Source organism: Uranotaenia lowii, chromosome 2 (assembly GCF_029784155.1).
Source record: "Uranotaenia lowii strain MFRU-FL chromosome 2, ASM2978415v1, whole genome shotgun sequence".
Taxonomy (NCBI): domain Eukaryota; kingdom Metazoa; phylum Arthropoda; class Insecta; order Diptera; family Culicidae; genus Uranotaenia; species Uranotaenia lowii.
The window spans coordinates 366,965,471-366,989,777 of NC_073692.1; the positions used below are offsets into that span (position 1 = coordinate 366,965,471).

Sequence of the window (24,307 nt, forward strand, 5' to 3'; positions counted from 1 at the left end):
TACCTACGATTTAGTAAATGATGCTGAACTGAACGTCGGGTTGATTTTAATTTAATTTAAAAAACACCAAGTTTAATATCGAACGCAACTCAACTTCACAATCTTAGGATGACGAATCAACTTTCAATTTCAGTCTTCTTTTTCTCATTTGCCACTTATTTCTTCATACTCATCTGTTGTCGTTCTGACAGCGGGTTCCGTGAAGTCAGCCACTGTGGGCTGTCGAAGTCGCAACAACATCCCCCCTTCCGTAAGGCGAGTCTGCTTCCGGAGCCTTACAACCAACCACATTCAGTAGCGCAATCTTCGACGCAGGCCTTGTTATCGGACCCGATGACGTTTGCACCACTGCTCGGCGAACGCGTCCATCAGCACCCTCGATCGTCTTCATGATTCGGCCTCGTAACCATCCGTTCCGAACCGACTCATCGACGATTACCACCAAGTCTCCGGGTTGTAGTGATCTTGATTCTTCGAACCACTTCGTACGTTGAGCAATGACCGGCAGGTATTCTTTGATCCAACGAGGCCAAAAGATGTCAGTGAGATGACGAGTGTGTTTATAGTCATCGCGCGTAGCGAGTCTGGGGTCCACTGCTTCTGTCTGCGGCTGCACCACTCCACTGGAGCTCAGAAGAATGAAATGGTTCGGCGTCAGCGCTTCTTGATCTTCCGACTCCAACGAAACAAAGGTTAAGGGTCTGGAGTTAACCAACGATTCTGCTTCGACCATCAGCGTTCCAAATGTCTCCTCGTTCGGGTTCTTCGAAGTGGACATGGCGTAGAATGCTGTCTTGACTGACCTAACTAGCCGCTCCCAGGCTCCTCCCATGTGAGGCGCCGAAGGCGGATTGAACTTCCACTGCGTAGCGGAGTTGGTGAAGATTGTTCCCAGTTTTCGGTTAATGTCTTCGATTTCCCGAACTAGCTCGTTCCGAGCGCCCCAGAAGTTCGTCCCGCTGTCCGAGTATATTTCGATGGGAGATCCTCGTCGACCGATGAAACGCCGCACTGCCATCTGGCAGGAAACCGTTGTGAGCGAGTGTACTACCTCCAGATGAACCGCCCGCACAGTCAAACATGTGAAAAGCGCCACCCATCTCTTCACGGTGCTGCGACCCACTCGAATAAGCGTTGATCCGAAATAATCGAGTCCGACGTAGGAAAAAGGGCGACAAAACGATTTGAGTCTCGCCGCAGGAAGAGGACTCATTCGAGGGACGACTGGTTTGGCATTGTAGACTCTACAATGCGCGCATTCTTTCGCTATCCGACGCACGACCGATTTCAGTTGCGATATGTGATATTTCTGTCGCAGCTCGTTGACCACAGTGCCGAAATTACGATGTAAATATTTCTCGTGGTACCACTGTACCAGGAGTTCCGTCAGTCGATGTTTCGGGGGAAGAATGATAGGGTTCCGAGCGTCGTACGATACGAAAGCTGCTGCGCTGATCCTTGACTCCATCCTGATGACCCCGTGCTCATCTACGAAAGGTGAAAGCTTAATCAGTTTACTGCTGCGTTTCAGGTTCTTCTTTCCAGCTCGATTCGACTCCAATATGGCCATTTCCTCAGGATACTCCTCCCTCTGCGCCGTCCGATAAATCAGCCTCTCAGCCGCAACCAGTTCATTTTGTTCCAGTGAATCGATCAAGAGGTCGAGACCCCTAGCTTCTCTGCCGAGATTTCCCACGTAGCGGTATACATAAGCGAATGTGTGAACCAGCCTGTTCCACCGAGAGAAATTCGCCCAATCGATTCGCCAGGTCCAACTGTCTACTTCACGATGCGCTCCCACAACTTCTCTCTTCGATACGCGAAGCTCCTCCGTCGGTTCTTGTGATACCGTTTCCTGAACCGGCCAATTCTCTTCGGACTCATAGAGAAACTTCGGTCCCGACCACCATCTGCTAGCTGCTGCCATATCTGGTCCTGCGCCCCACTTCGTTGCATCGTCCGCCACGTTCAACTTGCTGGGAATCCACCGCCATTCCGATGGGTTCGTTTTCTCGATGATTTCCCCTATGCGACACGATACAAACTGATTGTAACGCCTGAGATCCGAAGTAATCCACGCAAGAACGGTGCGCGAATCGGTCCAAATTATCCGTCGAGTGATTTTCAAAGAGTGGTCCTTGACGATGTTATCGATCAAACGACTACCGATGAGCGCCGCCAGCAGTTCCGCCCGCGGTATCGTCAGCATTTTCAACGGTGTCACTTTCGCCTTCGCCGATATTAGCGTACACTCGACTCCCCCATCTACTTCTGCCCGCAAGTATACGGCGCATGCGTAAGCGGATTCGCTGGCGTCTACAAATGCATGTAATTGCAACGCTCCAAGATCACGGGAAGTCCAACTGGGGAAATATGCACGGGGTATGCGAATCTCGTTCAGTTCCGGGAATAAAGCAATCCATTTCTCCCAACGCTTGTGGATGGCCTCCGGGATTAGCTCATCCCAAGACTTTCCGCTTTTCAAATGTCCTGAATTAGGATCTTTCCATGGATGGTAAAGTGGGACAGGAGACCTAGGGGGTCGTAGATGCTCATGACTATGCGCAAAACCTCTCGTTTTGTGGGTCAAACTGGTACACGCCCGAGGCTGGAAGAGAATGTGAATGCATCTTCCGCCCGGACCCAAAACATGCCCAAGATTCTTTCAGTAGAAACGGACTCAGTTGTATCGAAAAACTTCACAGAGGAAGGGTCGGATTCTCCAACAGCTCGCAAAACTTCATCGTTGTTCGAAGACCAAGAATGAATTTCGAACCCTGCTTGGGAATGCACGAATCGGACTTGTAAAGCAGTCTCCGCTGCTTCTTCTGGACTATCAAAACTCTGGAGGTAGTCGTCCATGTAATGGTGATGAATAATCGATTCTGCTGCTCGTGGGAATCTTTCTTCATGCTCTCGGGCGTTCGCGTTTTTGACGTACTGTGCGGAACACGGAGAGCAAGAAGCACCAAAGGTGGCCACTTTCATCAACAGTATCTCAGGCTCCTGCTCAGGATGCGATCTCCAGAGAATCCTTTGCGCGTGGATGTCTTCGTCGCGAATGAGCACTCGGTGAAACATCTCGCGGATATCGGCACACACCGCGATCCGCTTTTCTCGGAACCCGCACAACACCTTCGGCAGCGACACCAACAGATCCGGACCTTTCATCAGCATGGTGTTCAAACAAATGCCGTCAACCTTGGCCGCCGCGTCGCAAAAGATTCTCACCTTGCCGGGCTTTTTGGGATTGACGACAACGCCCAGTGGCAAGTACCACGTCCGTCGAGGATCCGCCGCTTCCAACTCCGCCTTCGTCGCTTTGATCAGGTACCCCTTCTTTTGGTATTCCGCAATCTGCTTCCTGACACTCTCGCCGATGATAGAATCTGCTGCCATGCGTCGCTCTAAACAAGACAATCGTTTCACCGCCATCGCAAAGTTATTCGGGAATTCGAAGTAGTCGTGTTTCCATAGGAGGCCCGTCTCGTAACGTCCGGCTACTCGCTTGGTGGTCTCTATCAGGATTCGGCGCGCTCTTCGGTCTTCGTCGGATTCTGGACTCGGGCACACGGCGATTCCTAAGTTGTCCACGGCAAACGACTGCTTCACCATCTCGTGCAGGCTACTCAACTGGGAAGAACATTCACAAATATGGAAACTGTAGTTGACGAGAGTTTCTCCAGGCTTCGACCAAGATCCATGGATGGACCATCCAAGGCGGGATTTCGTTGCAATCGGAGAATGAGGCTCGCCTTCGCGTTTCCGAAGAGATACCGACAAATGAGCATTGTCGTTTCCTATGAGAATCCGGGGAACAGCATCTTCGTAGTCGCATATCGGTAGACCAGCCAAATGAGGAAAACGGGATGACAATCGACGGTATTCGAGAGATTGGACCGGAAAAGAAAGTTTCTCGACCGTCCGAATGTTCGTTAGGGGGAAACACCTGGAGCTGCCTTGTCCCGAAACATCCAGTGATACCCATTTCGAATTGGGCTCCTGTCGGGTGACGTCCGCTGTCCAAGACATACACAAAACGTCGCTTTTTCCTTCGAGTCCCAGTTGTTCCGCTATGCCATTCTCCATCAACGTGATAGACGACCCATCGTCCAGGAAAGCATATACGTCGATCGAGCGTCCGCGGCTGTGCAGGGTTACTGGCAGAATACGGAACAAAGCTTTCGGGTTTTCGTTTCGGTGGCTGTTCACGCTAGCAGGTACATTCGGCTGATTTTTCTTCGGGTTATGCAGTAGTGGATGATATTTGTAATCGCAACCCTGCACACCGCACGCTTTCTTCTCCTTGCAGGGACGCCGACCGTGTTGAAAGAGGCAGGTTCTACATAGCGGCAACTCTTTCACGATCCTCCATCGCTCCTCCAAGTCCTTGCGCTTGAATAGTTCGCAATCTCGAACCTTGTGATCGGCTTGCTTACAAACCTTGCAGTTTCTGCTATCTACGGCTTCCGAATTGCGATCTCGTTGCGGTACTGGCGGCTCTTCCGAATATGGTCGCACTTCGGAATGAGCATGAACGAAATTCCGCTCACTGCTCCTTCCAGCTTTGGCGCCTCTCTGATCGGGCTTGACACGCGCGGGCAAGGTGACGTCTGAAGCGGCTTTCACTAGCACCGACATGAAACGGGCAAAGGTTCGCAGGTTGACCTCCACGAACTGATCCTTGAACATGGACCAATCCATTTGCATCTGGGTGGGCAATTTGGCAATTAGCTCGAACAGCAACGTCGGATTATTCAGGTGCGCTTCTTGTTGTCCAGCTTCCAGATGATCGCAAAGATTTCCAACTACTGTGCCGAACGTTATCAGCGTTTCCAATTTGTCCGGCTTTGGAGCGGGAGTATCCTTCACCTTCCTCAGCTACGAAAAAATCATGATTTCCGGCCTTCCGTACATCTGCTTCAGCGTCTCGATGATTAACGGTACGGCAGACGGTATCAGCAGCTTGCTTCGCACCGCATCCAACGCCTCCCCACGTAGACTTCGTTGCAGTCGGGTTAAATTTTCGACGTCCGAATAACCGCAAGCATGTGAGGTGTTATTATAGATCCCGAAAAATAACGGCCAGTCTTCAGGGTTGCCGGAAAATGTCGGTAAATCCTTTCCCATGAGTTGCCGGGCTGCGATTTGTTCCGACGATAGGCCCCTGAACTGCTGCTGCAAATTGGTAGTCGACACTGTTTCATTTCGGTTCACGCACTCCGGGTTTGCACTGTACGCACTGTGATGGTTCACATTCCAGGGTGAAGAGTGATTCACGGGCAGTAGGGGGAATGACGGGGTAGGATAGGGACCACGCTGAGAATTCACGCACTGCTCACTCGGTTGTCCTGACACCACAGCACCAGCGGCGGGATTTGATACAGAATTATGATAAACCGAATTAAACTGGTTGACTGGTACAGAAAACGTAGTTGGCTCCCGAGCTTGCATTTGCTGATTGACGATAAAGGGCAACATTCTACTGGGCAATTGTCCATAGCTTGAAAGCGGAATCGAGGACGGTTGAGGCGCTGAGCAGAAAGAAGTGCCAACCGCAAAGCCCGAATTTGGAATTGTTGTCTGTGTGGTCGAATAACTTCCCTCAGCCGGTAAACTATTATGAATCGAGTTGTGCATCGGTCCTACTTCCGGAAATTTGCTCAATAATGGTGGAAAACGTTCTGTTATTTCCGGAATCGCGCCCGTGGATACCAAAGGTTTACTAATAGTATCCAAAACAAGAGTACTTGCCGTATTTCGATTCGCTTCAACAGTAGTTTGCAAACCGCGAGGGACTATCACCTGTCGGTCAGGTAAAGAAATATGTGACATACCTGTATGTGCAGGAAAAATGGTGGGGGTGGAGCTTGTAGAAGGCTCTATACTAAGTTTCGGAATAGCGGAAACTAGATCACTGGGATTATATCCGACGACGCCAGATCTTGTATCAGTCGTTGCTGCAGACACCGGGGTAGACGCTGTTTCCGGGGCAATAAACACGGTCGTTGTGTCCGTAGTTTTTCCCAGAAGTCGGTCCATTTTCCATCGAAGCGTTCTACTGTTGAGACTTTTATTTGATCTCCTGCTTTGTCGGTCGTCCTCGTCGCCAGCTTCTTCCTCCAACGTCTTAAACTTCTCATCCAGGTATATTTTTTCCAAAGCCAGCTTCTTTCTGTTGATTTCCGCCGCCTTCTCGAGTTTCTGCATCTCGAGTAGCCTTTCCTGATCGCGCTGCTCCTGTTCGAGCTCGCGTTCTTGAAGAGCTTTCATTTGCTCCAACTTTTGGAGTTTAAGTTGCGCTCTTCGCTTGCACGAATCCACCGTCGAAATGGAAATGTTATCCTCAATCGGTGGTACCGGCGCTTCCTTCGATTTGGTGCACTTAGGGCAGACGAAATCCTTGTCTGCGATGCTGTCACCAACTCCGACGCACGCATAATGCCACCATAGGTCGCAAACGTCGCATTGAACCATTTGATTATCATCTGGCAAGTTGCAAGCGGCTCCGCAGCTGGAAGTCATGGCTCGATGGAGTCGTTCTTTTAGTATGTTGGAACGTATTCGGACTCTTTTCAGCAAAACCCGTTTTTTACAGGATGTAGCTAAAAGCTAAAGTAATTTCATTTTAATTAAACGGAATATAAACTATTAAACTAAGACTTACATCGAGTGTCCTACTGTCTTGCAGCGTTCCGAAAGATCTCGAGTCCGCGCAACTGCCTACTCAAACTAAATACTAATTTGAATAACTACTATTTGCAAGAAAACCGATTTAAATACTCACAACCAACTATAGTCACGGCTAGCGATATCCTTAACGTCACGACCTATTGTCCAACTGTAGGAACGGCCTAAAATAGTGGCACACCTGTTTCTATTAGTTTGTACCGTGTGAGTATTCTGATAATACCTACGATTTAGTAAATGATGCTGAACTGAACGTCGGGTTGATTTTAATTTAATTTAAAAAACACCAAGTTTAATATCGAACGCAACTCAACTTCACAATCTTAGGATGACGAATCAACTTTCAATTTCAGTCTTCTTTTTCTCATTTGCCACTTATTTCTTCATACTCATCTGTTGTCGTTCTGACAGCGGGTTCCGTGAAGTCAGCCACTGTGGGCTGTCGAAGTCGCAACAACATCCCCCCTTCCGTAAGGCGAGTCTGCTTCCGGAGCCTTACAACCAACCACATTCAGTAGCGCAATCTTCGACGCAGGCCTTGTTATCGGACCCGATGACGTTTGCACCACTGCTCGGCGAACGCGTCCATCAGCACCCTCGATCGTCTTCATGATTCGGCCTCGTAACCATCCGTTCCGAACCGACTCATCGACGATTACCACCAAGTCTCCGGGTTGTAGTGATCTTGATTCTTCGAACCACTTCGTACGTTGAGCAATGACCGGCAGGTATTCTTTGATCCAACGAGGCCAAAAGATGTCAGTGAGATGACGAGTGTGTTTATAGTCATCGCGCGTAGCGAGTCTGGGGTCCACTGCTTCTGTCTGCGGCTGCACCACTCCACTGGAGCTCAGAAGAATGAAATGGTTCGGCGTCAGCGCTTCTTGATCTTCCGACTCCAACGAAACAAAGGTTAAGGGTCTGGAGTTAACCAACGATTCTGCTTCGACCATCAGCGTTCCAAATGTCTCCTCGTTCGGGTTCTTCGAAGTGGACATGGCGTAGAATGCTGTCTTGACTGACCTAACTAGCCGCTCCCAGGCTCCTCCCATGTGAGGCGCCGAAGGCGGATTGAACTTCCACTGCGTAGCGGAGTTGGTGAAGATTGTTCCCAGTTTTCGGTTAATGTCTTCGATTTCCCGAACTAGCTCGTTCCGAGCGCCCCAGAAGTTCGTCCCGCTGTCCGAGTATATTTCGATGGGAGATCCTCGTCGACCGATGAAACGCCGCACTGCCATCTGGCAGGAAACCGTTGTGAGCGAGTGTACTACCTCCAGATGAACCGCCCGCACAGTCAAACATGTGAAAAGCGCCACCCATCTCTTCACGGTGCTGCGACCCACTCGAATAAGCATTGATCCGAAATAATCGAGTCCGACGTAGGAAAAAGGGCGACAAAACGATTTGAGTCTCGCCGCAGGAAGAGGACTCATTCGAGGGACGACTGGTTTGGCATTGTAGACTCTACAATGCGCGCATTCTTTCGCTATCCGACGCACGACCGATTTCAGTTGCGATATGTGATATTTCTGTCGCAGCTCGTTGACCACAGTGCCGAAATTACGATGTAAATATTTCTCGTGGTACCACTGTACCAGGAGTTCCGTCAGTCGATGTTTCGGGGGAAGAATGATAGGGTTCCGAGCGTCGTACGATACGAAAGCTGCTGCGCTGATCCTTGACTCCATCCTGATGACCCCGTGCTCATCTACGAAAGGTGAAAGCTTAATCAGTTTACTGCTGCGTTTCAGGTTCTTCTTTCCAGCTCGATTCGACTCCAATATGGCCATTTCCTCCAAATGGTTAAATTTCAAAACTAATTTAAAAATGTTACAGTTCAGTTGTAATTAGTCGAATTTGGAGTAATTTTTAAGGTTTTTCTGAATACTCACGCAACCAAAAGTCCCTTAAAACAGGTACGAAAAAGTTGTTGAAGTTCGTTCTATGCAGCTAAAAATTTAAGTTTTACTTACTTACTTTCAAGTTCCAAAACAAGCCTAAATGGCCTTTTATTCACCTTCCAGCGGCCTTTTAATACAGCTTAAAAAAAAAAGTTTAATGAGCAACTAATTCTCTCTCTATCTCAATTTTACATTAGAGGCATCAGTTCTCATATCACCTTTTCTTGATTATTTACATATTATGTTCAGTACATGGTGCGGCCTTGATGCCGCACTCCGGATTTCAAACTCAACTAGTTGCGGTTTGTCGATATTAGTTCAATTTATTACTCGATTGCTTCTTTCCTACATTATATAGATAATATATCGCATACGAGTATTCAAATGAGGTCCTTGAAGCCAAAGTGGTATAAGTGCATGAAAGCTTATGTATGTATGTATGTATGGTTCCCCCATCGGTAGCAAGGTCCTGCCTATGTCTGTGTGGATCGGCCTTCGAATTTCTCCTAGGGCTTCCACGGTCCGATGGTTCGTCGAAGGAAGGCATCCGACCTTCAGAAAACTACAATGGCCGGCTACCCGTGCCGCTTGCAATAATTTCTTTGGGTTATCCCCAGATGCATTCCTTCTAAAAATATTTTTATATATGTATGGCAGTAAGGAAAACTACTTAGAATTACATAGATAGTATATACAGTGTTACATTTAAGATTTTTTCATTATTATTCTGATACGATATTTGAGCGAACTTGCAAACATTTAAATTTAACCCATTCCCTCGTAATTATCTAGCAGTGTGTAAAATAAAATGAAAACGAATCACCCCTCGGTGAACAAAAACAAACAAATACCTGCACGAAAAGTGATTGAAATCCACAAAGTTGGCAGCAGTGGCGCTAACAAAAAGGCAGTTCCGGGAAAAAATCAAGCAAGGCGGTTGAAAAAGTGCAACCGGTGGTGAAGTCGCTGAAAAACGGCAACATATTGCCGCATCATTATCGGTTTGCCGCAGGTAAGCGGATACATCATCGTCGCTATCCAGAGTGCGATTTTAAAACTCCCTCGAACAGTTTTCTCCACCATAGGACCCGAAAATATTCTGCTCTGCCAACAAGAGCCAGCAACTTTGTCGCCAGCACGCGAAGCGTGAATTTCGTCCGGTCATATCACTCTCGGAACCACAGGTAAGCGGAAATTAAATTCCTGCTAAAGCAGCGCGCTTACCGAAACACCTACTCCGCAGATTTCGCTCGGCGGCAGAGACAAGAAAAAAAAATCCGCCACCACCAAAAGCGGACACGAGGTGATCGCTGGGGAGAATTTAAACCAGCTAAAGAAAAAGGCCGTAAGAGTGAGTAGACCATCATTTTTTTAAACTATTCCCGTTGCTGATCGGAACTCTTCATCCGACAGGGCCTTTTTTTTTTTTATATGCGGCTTTTGCAAACCGTTGCGAACCGATCGTCAGACGACTGGCTCGTGTATCGGCACCATTGTCGTACACTTCGCTTTCCCTTTCGGGAACAGTGGTTTATAGCAGAGCGTGGAGACGAATTCCGGGAACCACTTGCCTCGGAGCTGAGTTGCCTGCTTGGCATATCGTTTGGGTTGGAAAGACCACCAATTTCTCCCCTTTTGAGCACCGAGCGGCCAGATAGCAGCTGTAGAAGGAGGAGCATCGCATAGCCGTTCTTTTCGAGAATCTGAAGCACAATATCACCGATCTTGGGACAGCGGATGACAGAGCGGTTCGACCCTTCATCGAGAAAACACTGGGTCCACGGAACCGCTGCGAACGCGTACAGCTTGCATGTGCCTTCGAACACAGTCGAGGGTGAAAGAGTTTTGCCAGGAACGGACGACATCTTCGGGCACCGAATCCCGAAACGAACTCGTGCGCTTGGAGGAAGCGTGAGTTTTCTTCAGCTTCGGATCGAAGCCAAGCATCATCAAACATAAATCCAGTTCCCGCAAATCGGACTGGATAATCAGACGTGACGCGGAGGAGGGTCGCGTAAAGAAGAGGAAGTGCGGTGCAGCTTTCTTCTAGTGACTTCCTGGTGAGGAGCCACAAACTAAACGGTGCGGCACGGGTGAGGTCAACCGAAGCGTGTCGCACAAGCAGCGAAGGTCGACGAATTTGTTTTGTGCAAGGAAGAACGACTGGTGAATTGGATCAGCAAGCGCGGTGTACAGTATACGGCGCGGGTGAGGTCAACCAAAGCGCGTCGTACCTTCCGGAGCTAATGGCACTGGGACAGTGGGAAGCCAGCACTTCGTCGCGCAATCTCATCGAGCCTGAAGTAGCCCCGAAGAGGGCAGTGACGTCGTCAAAGATGGTGCAGAATAAACACACGTAAGTCACTAGATCATACAATTATGGGGGGACAATAAAATGGGTTTGAACCAATTTGCAACAAAACCAAAAGTTGCTCCAAATATGTTTGCTATTTTTATTTTTTCGTTTGTGGCATCGACCACGGTGAAAGCCCCGATAATAACAGTTATATAAAAATATAGAATGCAGGTTTATTTATTAAGTTTTATAAAAGGATACGGATCTGAAAAGAAATTTTTTTGATCATATACATGTCGTTTTCGAGAATATTAGTACCTATATTCCCAAAAGAATTATATTTTGATAACACTTACCCAAGGACATAAGCCAATATGTGAATAATATAATCAGAGAAATGTTTATTCTAACGCTTGCATTTTCCATATTGATGCTTTTTGTCGGTTTCAAATTAAGTTGATATGAAAGTAATGCATTTATTTGATTACAGATTATTATTGTTGAAATTTTCATATCAATTATAACTCCCTTTTTTTCTAACATATTTGCCGAAAGGTTTCAGCGTGTGCGACTTACCGTTTCGAATTTATGTCTTATTTTAATGTTTATCAAAATGATTTTAATCAGAATAATAAATAATGATGGAAATAATCAAGTTTCATATTGTTGAAAAACAAACACAAAATTTTACTTAGCTTCAAAGTGAACGATTATCCCCATTTATTAGTACTCGATTTTTCTATTTTCTACGCCACTTAAAACAGCATAGCAGGCTACGAAATACTGTACCCGGCAACATCCAACTGCTCAACCGATATGGTTTTGCAGCAGCACTCTCCAATTGATTGCTCTCTAATCTCTCTCTTCCTTTATGCTTTTTATTTATTTTCATATCACACACACTAGCACTCTTGCATGGCATCGAAGCCGGTTGATCCTACGCATAACATCTTCCCGGGGCGACGACCGGGCCCCAAATCATTCTCGAAAACCGAAGCCTGCCGCCATATTTTCCTCATACACATGATATTCATCCAACTTTTTAAATGCAATTGGATATGGAAAATCACACTAGACACTTTTCCTTTTAAAACACTAGGCACCAATTTCACAATATTCGGACAGCATTTCTAACAAATTCGTTATTTTTCTCGTACCGTTGCCCGGAGAATGTGAGCAAGCAAACCGAACTGAACGAAACCACGCACGCAACTCACAGTATAAGTGCATGAAAGCTTATTTCGAGAAAACACGCTTTTAAATTGCCGTGCTTGGCGTTTTTTTTATATATTTTTCGAGAATTTTTAGTTTTTTTTCAAAAAAAAATTCTAAAAACACGGAAAAATCATTAGATCTAGTTTAAAGTAGGAAGAATCGTTTGGCATCATTAACTCAAAATCGACCATTTTGTCACTTAAACCCCTTTGGCTCTGAGGGCCTCAAATTACTTCTTGAAAAAATTGCCCGGCTGCGGGATCGAACCCCCGAACTCACCCTCACCCCCTCGAAGTTTTCTAGCATACTTGTAGGCGTACCCGCCCAACCTGCCAGCTAGGAAGCAAGCACCTCAATTAACTTTTTGTGACTTAGTAAATCCCGTTTTGAGTACTTTTGTGCGCTTTCTGAGCCCTTTTTGTGGCTTAAGTAGTCTCTTACAACATTCAAATTTTGCAACTTTCAAGTTCATTAATGAGTACATATAATTCACTCAAGGGAATTGGGTAGTTGTTTCTTTTTGTCAGCCAATATGTAACTTTCAAAGCCTTCATCCAAGTAAAAATGTGACTTTTGTTTTGTAACCTTATGGCTAAAATGTCTTAAAAACAAAAACTTAAACAAGATCAAAAATTGCGTTTGCAGCCTAACAAAACTATTTTGAAAACGTCTATCAAACGGTTGTCAAATTTTGGTGGTGAGTAACGCTGCGTTATGTCTTCTCCAGAGATATCATCCTAATATTTCTATTTTTTCTTTTTCATTCGTTTGCGTCTGTAAAGTATGTGGGAAGTGTGAAAACAATGAGAAAGTTTAAGAAAAATGCTCGAAAACTTGGAAACTTGTTTCTTTAGTTCAACACGAGTTTTGTTCTTAATAGCTCAGACTTTGACGGTAGTAAGACAGTTGTTCACAAACTCCAATCCAATGCAAACCGTTTTGAACTTTATTTGAATCGAATACCTATTAGAGTTCCCCAAATGGCTTGACTTTTGAAAAAGTTATGTGGTGCAGGCTAAAATTAATCCTAGGCCTAACTAGTGCAAGATCTTATGCCAAATTTGGGCCAGATCGGCCTGAAGTTTGTATGGGATTTTGAGACATTTTGTTCAGGAGAAACATGAACAACTAGTTTTTCATCAATAACTTTTCAAGCCCATATGATGACAAATATTTTATCCAAAGACTGCTAACCGATTCGAGTTGAAATGAAAAAAGTTATTAGGCTTCAAAAATGGGCTTACTTTTGGAGTTCGAACGTCCCGACTTATTAACAATCATGAATACCACCCTTAAAAAAGTTTGCCCATTTTTGAAGCCTAATAACTTTTTTATTTTAACCCGAATCGATTTGCAGTCTTCGGGTAAAATATTTGTCATAATTTGGGCTTTAAGAAAAACCGTCTTTAAAAGAAATCGGCCGAAGGAAACCAAAGTTATTGATGAAAAACTAGTTTTTCATTTTTATCCCGAACAAACTTCAGTCTCGTTGAGCGACCTCTTCCTGTGATCCGATCAGGCCCAAATTTGGTATGAGATCTTGCACTAGGCCTAGGATCAATTTTAGCCTGCAGCGCATAACATTTAACAGGTTTTGAATTTACCATTCAAATTTGGGCAGTTTGATACCTATGTATCTATCTATCACTCAACTCTCAGTATAACAGAACTTCCATCATATTTGAATCTTAACAATAAGTGTTAAAAACTTCAGACTCACCTGTTTGGGTTTCCGGTCACGTTCCACCACAACTTGCGTAGCACTGCTCTTCCCAGCACCTTTCGCCGGTACCGATTTCTCACCGGAGGCCACCGATTTGGCGGCAGCCGCTGATCGTTGCGAGTTCCTGTTCCCGCTGCTCAGCTGCGTCAGCTTCTGGATGGTCGATTGTTTACTAACATTGCCGACAGTGACGGTGACGGCTGTTGCCGTGGATTTCGGACGAACTGGGGTTGATGTCTTGCTACCATCTTTGGACGCGGAACCGTTAACTGCCGTCGGTGGTTCACTAGCCCGGTTGGCCTTTTCCGGCGATGGACTGGCGCTGTGCATCATCCGATTGAGGCGGGTAAGTAACCCTATCGATTCACGTTTGGCTTTCGGGGTTTCCGGGATGGTTGGGGTAGTGTTGTTGTTATTGTTGGTAAGACCGAGGTTCGAAAGGTTGATTTTGATGTTTTTCAGGGGCGAGTGGCTTCGGGGACGGATTTTGCGTTGCTCGGTAGCTTTTTTCGGCAGTGGACTAGCTTGGTTAGAAGTTTTTGATCGTAAACGGTTAAGGTTCATGCTTTCGACTCGTTCTCGCAGGGAAAGTCGACCTCCGAGAGAGAAGTTCAGTTTTTCGGTCTTTTCTTTTGGTTTCTTCTCGTCTTCGGTGATAGGAATGCTTTTAACGGGGGCAGGTTTGTCTATTGGTTTCGATTCTTGTTCGCTTTTGTGCATCGGAGCAGAGAAATCGATGGGTCGATACCAGGTTTTGGTGCGTTCTTTCCTAGGGCTTAAGGATCTATCTCGTATATGGACGGGTGTAGCAGTTGGGTTAAGTAGGTCGTCACTGATGTAAGGTAGGCTTATGGGGCCATCGTCTTCATCGTTTGATTCTTCGTCGAATCGAGGGACGGAGCTGTTGTGGTTTCGTTCTCCGATCAAAGGTGAAGGAACGTAGAAGGTTGGTTTGGAGGGCGTAGTTTGAGCAGGCATTTGAAAAACTTCCTGGACCGAGAGGGCTCTTCGTTTGCGTAATCCTGCATGAATCCGATTGAATTTACTCCTCAGAAGCTGTTGAACTTCGTTGATGGACGATTTTTGACCCGGTAATCGCATCGAAGCCGATTTGAAGTTTTTGAGACTAGGAAGTTTGATTTCTTTGGCGATTTTGATTCCACTTTCACTTTCGCTCGCACCGAGAGAGTTTTTCTTTTTAACACTCGATACTTCATCGTAGTACTGAAGTTTTTCGTGCCGAAATAGCCGGGCAGCTGCAACCTGGGCTGGATCAACCATGTTTTCGTATTTCTGGACGTTGTACTCCCAATCGATGCTGTGGGCACTTCGGCGCTGGTTCGGAGTTACCCTGATCCTATGGGCATATGTTTGATGAGCTCCCAGACGCCATAGCTTGACGTCGCGTTCGTGTATCTGCCAATACTCTTCGCTGTTCGAAGATGCGTAGATTTGAGGTGGACCAAGCGTCGATGAAGACGTTGATGTGGAGCTGGAGCTGGAATGTCTTAACTCCCAGTTGGGGTCATGCAGGTGACTTGTGGGATAGTGAAGCTGTTCGCCGTAATGATGCTCGTGACTTTGGCCGTTCTGATGGTGATGGTGGTGGTGATGATGATGATGCCTATGATGACCCGGATGATGGTGATGATGATGATGGTTGTGGTGATGCGGATGATGCTGGTGTTCCTGTTGCTGTTGCAGTCCCGAACTCTGAACCGAACCGGAAGCAATGATCTGATAAGGCACCGTCGGATGTTCGGCCAAGATGAAATTGGTGTCCGAATCGAGTGACGCTGGACCGGAGACTGTTTTGAACGATGCACATCGGCGACGCAGTTTGCTCCACTTTTGCGAGATGCCCGTTACATCTGTAATAGAAGGCGAACGAAAAAAACGAAAAGGAGAGTTATTATTGAAATTAATTGAAATCATTGCTGGCTTCGAGACGAACCCCGGTGTGCAAGTTACTCCCAGCGCAACTACAAGCTAAACGAAACTAAGAGCGATCGCATACAGTGAATAAATTGTGTATTAGTTAGTTAGTTAGGCCCCCGGTTCTCGGGCATCGGTTGAATGACTGACTTTATTTGTTTCAAGTCAACCGGCACCGGGGAACATCTCCTCCAGTCTCTAGCTGGAGATCTGGGAAAAATGTGGGAGAGATCATCTGAGATCTGTGGGACATGTTAGGCGAAGTGAAAAAAAAAATTCAAATATTTGAAAATGTGCATTGGAGCTGCAAAATGTATTCAAGGGTCAAACTAAAAAAGCTATGAATCAATATTTTTGGTTATTCATTAACTTTTTGTAATATTCTTTTGATAGAATAACGTTTTATTTCAGTTGAAGTCTTTCAGATTGTTTTTTCAACCTATCATTTGTATGCTACTAGTTATAAACTTGATTCTGCCGATTACTCCAAAGGTTTTTTATTCAAAGATACACAAAAAAATCAACACGCCCTAGCTCCGCCGCCACGCATTTCGCATAAACGCTGGGACACGCGGTGTGTTTAGCGGAGGGAAATATTTTTCCACTGTCACACAAGATACATCACACGGGTCCCTCTCTCGATTCCCTGAAGGGTGGGACCAATAGAGTGTGTGCATTTGATTGCTGGAACAACTCAACTCAACTCAACGACGACTTGTAAAAATGATTATGGCAGATACAGCGCCTCGACTAGAACTAACTAAATCATTGTTGGATCAAGCAAAAGTCAAGACGGCACTCTCGGCGAAAATCAAACGTGAAGTGGGTTCTACTGAAACTACACAAACCGTCATCGGTCGGTGTGTTGAGGGACTTCATTGGAAGTTATTGAGCTTGGTCGGACCGAATAATACCAGCATCATCAGCAAGTGCATGTTCAAGTCATTTGTTCGTATAACGTTTGTAATAGTAAATTCAATTCGACACACTTCATTAGGTGTGCGCTCTTAAATGTGTGATGAATTTCAGCGATTGCTGGCAGCGCTGAGAGGGAACTTTTGCTTTCCATCATACACGTTTAGGGCATTAGTTGCGGGAAGAATACTTGCCTGTCTACATTAGGTTGAGATGCGATGTCTAAATTGTTCTAAGGAAGCTGTGTTGTTATGCAATGAAGGCATTATTGGAGGCGTAACCCGATGCACTTTTGATTTCGCGAAGTGGTGTGCAAAATTTATGCATAATGTGACAAAACTGATTCACAATTTGATACAGGCGTTCTTATTTTAAAACTGTTGACATTTTGATTATTTTTTAAACAGATTAAATTCGATTATATTTTGGTTTTTTCAACGAGTATGAAACACGAACAGTTTTTTATGCAGCCACATCTGAGTTATATTATTATAATTACATTAAGTCATGCGAATAAATCAAAATTACATTGACAACTTTTTTACAATCAAACTGTCCATAATTTATAATGCTATATCTAAAATATAGGTAAAGGCGCAAACAAGAAGAAACATAAACGAAGTTTTAAATTTTCCTAATACTATATACGGAATGTGTTCCTCTAAAACACAACACATAATTATAGGCGTGTTTGTTAGAGTGCCCCAAATGACTCGACTTTTGAAAAAGTTATGTGCTGCAGGCTAAAATTGATCCTAGGCCTAGTGCAAAACAGTTAGCTCTTTTCTGAAGCCTAATAACTTTTTATATGACCTCGAATCGATTTGCAGTCTTCGGATAAAATATTTGTCATAATTTGGGCTAAGAGAAAACCCATTTTCAAAAGAAATCGGTCTGTTATAATAACCAGGGACCTAAGGAACCTAAGAAAACCAAAGTTATTCATGAAATAGTGGTTTTTCATGTTTCTCCCGAACAAAATGTCTCGAAATCCCATACAAACTTCACTTCAATTTGGCATGAGATCTTGCACTAGGCCTAGGATCAATTTTAGCCACAGCGCAAAAAAAATGCAACTCTTTGCTTAGTGAATGACTTTTGAATGCATGAACGGAAATTGATGAAAATTTCAGTGAAATTTTCTGGTAAAGTAATGTTAACATGTGAAAATTTATAATATGATAATTGTTTTTTGAGATATCACCCAATGCAGAAGTACTACGGCTATAATTTGCTTTCTATCAACCAACTCTTTTTTTTATCATGGCAATCTTTTAAGACGTCATCGACTTCCTGGATCTTGACCTTAAAAATCACTCAAAACTTTTAATTTTATAGAAGTTATGGCAAATTGATCAGATTGTCCTCTACGGCTCAAAAATCACATCATTGACTTTTTATCACTCGTCCATAGACTTCGCTTGAGGATATGGTTCCAGATGCAACCAAAATAGGTTATCAATTTTGTGGGACCTACGGAAGTGCTATGGAAAGTGAACGGTCGCATTTGGAGGAAGTCTTCTTTGTATTTGACCATTAATTGTGTAAAGAACTATGTAACACACACATCAGATATTGAATTTTTTCTTCTTGTTTATTTCCGAAACATCCAAACAAGACTTGTCAACGAAAAACTTTTGCCGATAGATCTGCCATTTGCCCGCTAGCGATTCAAATATTTTGTGCACGATTTGACCACCGGATTTTTTTCTTAATCGGTGGCCAACATTATTACTTAGTAGACAATAGTCAGCTGAACGAACCAGACAGAAAAATTGATCTTTTTTTTTACCAGTTTTTCATTTCCAATAAAAACTTTCCGAATATTTCTTCCTCGACAGTTTTAAAAGCAGTAGTGGTAGTACGATGTACAACGTTGCCATGCTTTGCTTTATGAAAAAGATTATTCGTGAGTATGAAAGCATATTCGACTTCGTGACAGTTGGAGATACCTTCGTGACAGTTTTCTAGGGTCTCAACTTTTGCTTGACAGTTTTACTAATGTCGTCCGACTGTAGTCGAAATTTCGCTTTTAGTCATGTACGGCTTTCTTGCCGAAAAATTCTCAACAGTCAAGAAAAATTTACTCCTTTCATGATTCATGCAATAATTATATATACATTCATTGCATTTTTTTAAAATAGGTTTAGAAATTTCTGATAACGTAAAATAAAATCATTTCAAATCGAATAACACAACTGAACAGGTTTGAAGCCGATATTTTTTAACTCATGAAAGTTACTAATCGATTCGAAATTGTAAAATTTGTTTTGCTCCCGTTTTGCGAACTTCTTCAAAAAGTTTTCATTTTTTTTTAAATACATATATAAATATGAAGCCCTCGTAGCCAAAGGGGTATAGATGCATATAGGCTAGTTTCGAAAAAAAAAACTCGCTTTTAAGTAATTTTGTTTGACTATTTTCGATATATTTTTCGATTTTTTTTGCACTTTTCTTTCGAACGTAAAAGAACTTAAACAAATTTCTAAAATCTGAAAAATATTCTCAAATATAGTTTGAAATACGAAAAATCTTGGCATTACTAACTTGAAATCGATCATTTTTGCATTCATACCCCTTTGGCTCTGAGGGCCTCATATGTAGAAACAGCAGCAATTTTTCAGAAACAACTTAAAAAAAAAGATGATTTATGAATTTGGCTTTTTAAAAAACTACTGAAACTTCTCGAAAATAAATGAAAAAATCAAATATACTATAAGTTAAGATATTATGATCTCTAGAATATATCTCGTCAAAATATGCCTTAAAAATATCCACGAGTCTCCGAAGTATTTGTTTAAAACAACACTTTGCATTTAAGGTTCTAAATGTTCCAGATTCATTACTTTAAAAAAAACTGTATAAGTACATTCTAATTTTTCTCGTAGTTTTTCTTATAAGAAAAAGTTTATGTTTAAGATTAAACCATATATCGAGGTGGAAAATGATTTTTCTTGCCGAATCTGAAGCTTTTTTTTCCAAATTAGTTTGAGTAATTTTTTGAAAATTTAAGCTCGAATCATTGGGTTTCAAAATTTCCAGGTTTTTTCAAACGTTTCCCGGAATTGTGAATTCCCGAAATGTGTTTATTGACACTCACACGGTCCAGTCCAAGCAATTTTAGAAAGATTTTTATCAAACTTGATATAAAGCGAGTTTTTACGTTACAAAACGATTAGATATGTTGGTAGATTTTTTGCCACTTCTAAAAGCCTCTCGTCAAAAAAAAAAACCGACATAAATTATCAAACAGCTAAAAAACTTTGAAAAGATTTCCATCAAATTTGTTTTCTATGCGAATTTGTCTGCGATTAGATGAATTGTTGCATTAGAAGACCACTGCCTTACAAAAAAGTACAGTTTCAAGATGAAACCGACTAGCGTCATACAAATTCTTAACTGATAATATTATTTAAAATCTGAAATCCGATCTCGTAACCACCGTCAAAGAGACTAGCATTCTAACTACTAAGCCGCAGTCAGCTGGCAGGACTCAGGTTAAATTTTCGAGTAAAGATTCGATCGAAATGTTTCCGAAATAAAAAGTTTCGCTGACTGAATGTTTGAGTCAAGACCCATCTTTGGGTCACAGTTTAAAAATAAAAAAAAATATTTTGAGCAAATTGTATTACAGAGTGTGTGTTTTTTTTTATGACTGATGTTCAGAAAGAAATAATTAAATTTGGTCCTGAGTTCCACATTCCTGTTCTCTCGTAAAAACTTTAGCCGTTACATTTTCTAAGATCTCTGAGTTGTGACCAGAGTTCTAAGCCAATTTTGCGATTCAAATCTTTCTAAAATTATTAAAACTATAAAAACACTGGTCACAATTCTGAAGTCTCAAAATTTATCTAGACCAATTGTTTTCAAAGTGGTTCCTACCACCCCCTTGGGGGCGTTGAGAGCTTCAAGGAGGGCGGTGAGCGCAACTTTAAAACTTGAGGGGCGTTGAAAGGGCTTAGGGGGGCGATGGTTTCATTTTAAAATTCACATTTTCTCTAATCACAAAACAATTTAGAACTGAAACGACAAAGAGTACGTTTAATGCCCAACAATGAAACGATATTGAATCACTCTGAAAAACAAATTTTAGGCATAGTTATTACAAAAATATCTTTTTGATTTGATTTTGCCTCTGTAAGTCTCAACACAGACAGATTTTTTTTATTGTTACAGATTTTCTTTACGATATGTACATTGATCAGGGTTTGAAAGTTATTTTGAGCAATGTTTGATAATTATGATTTGTTGATCTTCAATTCAATTGTATGTATGTATGTATGGTTCCCCCATCGGTAGCAAGGTCCTGCCTATGTCTGTGTGGCTTGGCCTTCGAATTGAATTCTAGGGCTTCCACGGCCGATGGTTCGTCGAAGGAAGGCATCCAACCCTCAGAAACGTACAATGGTTGGCAACCCACTCCGCTTGCAATAGTTTCTTCAGGTTATCCCCAGATGCATTCCCTCTGAAAATATCCCTACCCCAAACGATAGTTATGGCCGTAAGGAAAATTACTCAAAAGTCTGAATAATACGATTATATGTATGAATTATAAAAAATAGTTATAAATGGTATTTTGTTTTAAAAGGATACGTGTCTGAAAGGATAAAAGTTGATATGTTGGTCTGTATAACTAAACCAGCATGGGGACGTTTTGTACCTTTTCATCCCAACTTACGGCAATGATTGACAATTACTCTATTTTAAAAAACAATCTTACACTGCTGTGCTAATTCACCCCTCTGAAAATGCTGTTTAAAATATAAACTTTTATGTATGTATGTAATTTGTTGATCTTCAATTCAATTGATGAAATTAAATTCTTCAACTTTTCATGAAATAACATCAAGGTTATTCGATTTTTTCTAAAATTGTTCAAATCCATTTGTTGGAACCTACACACTTAATCTTTTCTCCTGTGATCGGGACAATTTCGTCCTGTATTTTCAACAGCTGAAATTACAGGACGATCTCGGGACAGAAAACCACTACAGGAAAACAACTGTCAAAATCACCTGTAGGGTCGAAACGATGTTCTCCTGTGGCTTGCAGGACGGTTTCGAAATAATCCTGTAGCCTCGAGACTGTTTCCTTTCGAAATTTAAATGTATAGAGATATATTTATAGGGATATATTTCGCACAAAATACCAATTTAAAATGAAAGGCACTTTTATTGATGATTTTTTATAATATCACATCGCTGCTGTATTCCGTTTGTATTCTTCCGGTATTTTGCCTGAAAAGACAACAATGAAATGTTATTCTTTAAGTAACTTTTCATTTTGACAAAAAAAATACCTAAAACTTGGTATGGAACAAAGTATGTTGCGACAGCCAATTTTTCGACCAGTTGGATTTGAAGTCAAGCTCCGCCGGTAAATTCCTCCCGCCTGGCTCAGCATCACCGATGTTCCAGCTGAATCCTGGCCGCATCTATGAAACAGAACAAATAAGAATGTTCGATAGTGGTATCAAGTTAATCACTTCTTTTTTTAAACACAACACAATTTACGGCTCACTTTTTTCACTGTTTTTGCTTGGCTGATGGATGGCTCGTCTGGAGGAAGTGTCCTAAATTGAAGTAAGAGCAACATTTCGCAGCTGGTTTCCTTGCAGATTCCTGGTCTTTGTCGTCACAAACGGAAACTTTACGTAACTTTCCGCCAAAGGTGAAAAAGAAAAACTATAAAAAGCGAGACAAAAAACGGTTGACAGCTGAAGTTCTCCCGTGATACAGGGCGATTGTTCGATCACCTGTGCGTTCGTAGGAATTTCATCGCGAATTTCAGAAGAAATGAAGCGCCCCGAGATTCGAGAGGGGTTCCGTTCGAACTTCGTTTAAATCAAGCCATTTCCCTGTGATTCAGATAGTCATTATCCCGAGGGAGAAATTTGTAATCTTAGTGTGTATGTAAAGTTTTTGAATCCGTGAGCACAGCTAAATCTTGAACAGTTTTCAAATATTCAAATATTTTCATAAATAAAAGTTAGACATTAACTTTTTCTTAAATTTTATTTGCGACTTCAGAACTGTTAGTGTTCATTCGAGTCTTTGCTCATGAAGAAATTTACTTTATCAAGATATAAAACTATGCATTATACTTTTTATGCTATTTCACCGAATTAACAGGAATTGTTTTGTTCACAAAAATGGTAAATTTAGATAAGCGTTTTACGATTTTTGCTACAATCAATTATAAGTTAGATTTTCGGCTTTCTCAAGTTAATTATAACACTATTTATATGTTCTCAATAAACTTCCTTGAAAATTAGCTTAGGGGGCGTTGAGTTCGGAAATTTAGCAAATGGGGAAGTGAGGGAAATTTGAAAATAACTGATCTAGACGGTGATCTATGTTATGGTTTCTGCACATTTTAGCAGTGACATATATACACCCACAAATCATGCAGACTCTACTTCAATAATGAACTTCCTTGAAGGTGTAATTGTCGGTATTTGATTCTATGTCGGACCGGCATTAACAAGCTTTCTACAAACTGGCATTGTCCTCACAGCGCAACCGCATGGCATATGTCAAAAAGAAACCAAATAAAACATATTCCATATCCTATCACAAAACAAAGCAGGATGGAAACAATCAGCCAGCAGGGATATCGTCCAATCATATCACCTTTGATACAGTATGGGTGTAGCATTGGTGATACAGTGATAAGAAACCAAAGGTTTTTTTGTCCAGAAAATCTTTCATAACTATAAAACCTAAAGTGAGAAGAAAAATCCTGGATTATTTGAAAGAGCAGGGTCCAGAAAATAGAAATGTTGTTTCAAAAGCGTCCCTGGTTTTTAAAAAAGTAAAGTGACTCACAAAAACTGAAAAAGATGGCGTTAGTGGTGCAGATATTTTTGTCTATGTTTATTTTGTTTGGAAGCTATATCAATAAACTAAAGAGACCACATTCAAAAAGGCGCAGTCTGATCCCTTTTGAAATAATAAGCTTGCAACCCTGCTGTAGGGCTGCCTTCAAGACTGCTTGGTTCTGCTCGATTGGAATGACACTGACAGAAAATTGAAAAATCCAATCGTGACATTTTGTCTCTTTATTTACTATAGGTTCGTTACAATAAACACTTGACAAATTGTTACCAAAATTTTCAAACGTTAGATAGCGCCCAATGAAAATTTTCTCGACTATAATTTTTGGGCAACACGTGCGCCATCTATAATGCATACTTTGAACCTTCCTTTTTACAATTCAAGAATATTTTTGATCACGTTCCCTGTTTGCTGATGCTTGACCTTCCAAATAACTAAAAAAATTGAATTTGGTCGAAGTTATTACAAATTTAGCCGATTGTCCTCTTGCGACAAAAAAAGACAACATATTTGACTTTTTATCACTCCACCACCGTTTTTGCGTAATGGCACGATTTAATATCCAACTTAAACAGAGTACAGACCCCGTTCGTTTTTGGCAACATTCGATTTTGGCAACATTCGATTTTGGCAACATTCGATTTTGGCACATGTGCCAAAATCGAACGGTTTCTAGAAACAACATTACCTTTTAGTTTTCGTTATAACAGGACCAATTTAATTCAAACAAATACCACTAATACGTTTTTGTGTTCTGAAATGGTGCTTAAATGCAACAATAAAAACGGAAGTTTTT

The 24,307-nt window shown here is 42.5% G+C and overlaps 1 protein-coding gene across 1 annotated transcript in view; it reads right to left on the reverse strand.

Annotated features, from left to right (window-relative positions):
* LOC129745446 (pro-interleukin-16-like) overlaps positions 1 to 24,307 on the reverse strand; it is a 277,977-nt gene that overhangs the window by 42,660 nt on the left and 211,010 nt on the right. Inside the window, exon 3 of the mRNA XM_055738532.1 lies at positions 13,823 to 15,696. Within this exon, the coding sequence (XP_055594507.1) occupies positions 13,823 to 15,696 (1,874 nt within the window). The remainder of the gene's footprint in view (positions 1 to 13,822; positions 15,697 to 24,307) is intronic.